The sequence below is a fragment of the Penaeus monodon genome, chromosome 33, assembly GCF_015228065.2.
Source record: "Penaeus monodon isolate SGIC_2016 chromosome 33, NSTDA_Pmon_1, whole genome shotgun sequence".
In the NCBI taxonomy this organism is placed as follows: Eukaryota; Metazoa; Arthropoda; class Malacostraca; order Decapoda; family Penaeidae; genus Penaeus; species Penaeus monodon.
In genome coordinates, this window is record NC_051418.1 from 23,292,612 (window position 1) to 23,293,078 (window position 467).

Consider the following 467-nt stretch of genomic DNA (forward strand, 5'->3'; position numbering starts at 1 on the left):
GTTTATGTTGTTCTCCCAGTCAGGTGCAGCCTCTCAGTTGCCTCCTCAGGCTCAGCTGTTCCTTCAGAGCCAGGTGAGATGACCAGAGTTCACCTGCTTTATGAATAGTAGGTCGTGGGTTAATAAGATTCAACATGATATAATTCCCTTGCACTTGACTGACTGTTTGCTTCTTCCTCCCTTGCAGCAACTGCAGTATTTACAAAACCTCCTGCAGCAGGGTCTGCTGGCCTCGCCCGGTCTGGCGGGGCTGCAGGGTCTCCAACCACCCGTCTCGCAAGCGCCATCCCAGACCGCGCAAGTGCGCAACGTACAGCATGCCGTGGCCCAGGCTGCTCAGCAGTTGCAACAGCTGCAGAAGGCCCACCAGCAACACCAGCAACAGCAGCACCAACAGCAGCCCCCACAACAGCAGCATGTCCCTCGCGATGTCCGCGACCTGCGTGATTTACGGGATATCAGGGATA

At 55.9% G+C, this 467-nt stretch overlaps 1 protein-coding gene across 1 annotated transcript in view; it reads left to right on the plus strand.

Moving 5' to 3' along the window:
• LOC119594151 (POU domain, class 2, transcription factor 2-like) overlaps positions 1-467 on the plus strand; it is a gene marked incomplete in the record, with an annotated part of 67,768 nt that overhangs the window by 64,919 nt on the left and 2,382 nt on the right. Inside the window, 2 exon segments of the mRNA XM_037943220.1 lie at positions 1-73; positions 188-467. Of these exon segments, the coding sequence (XP_037799148.1) occupies positions 1-73; positions 188-467 (353 nt within the window).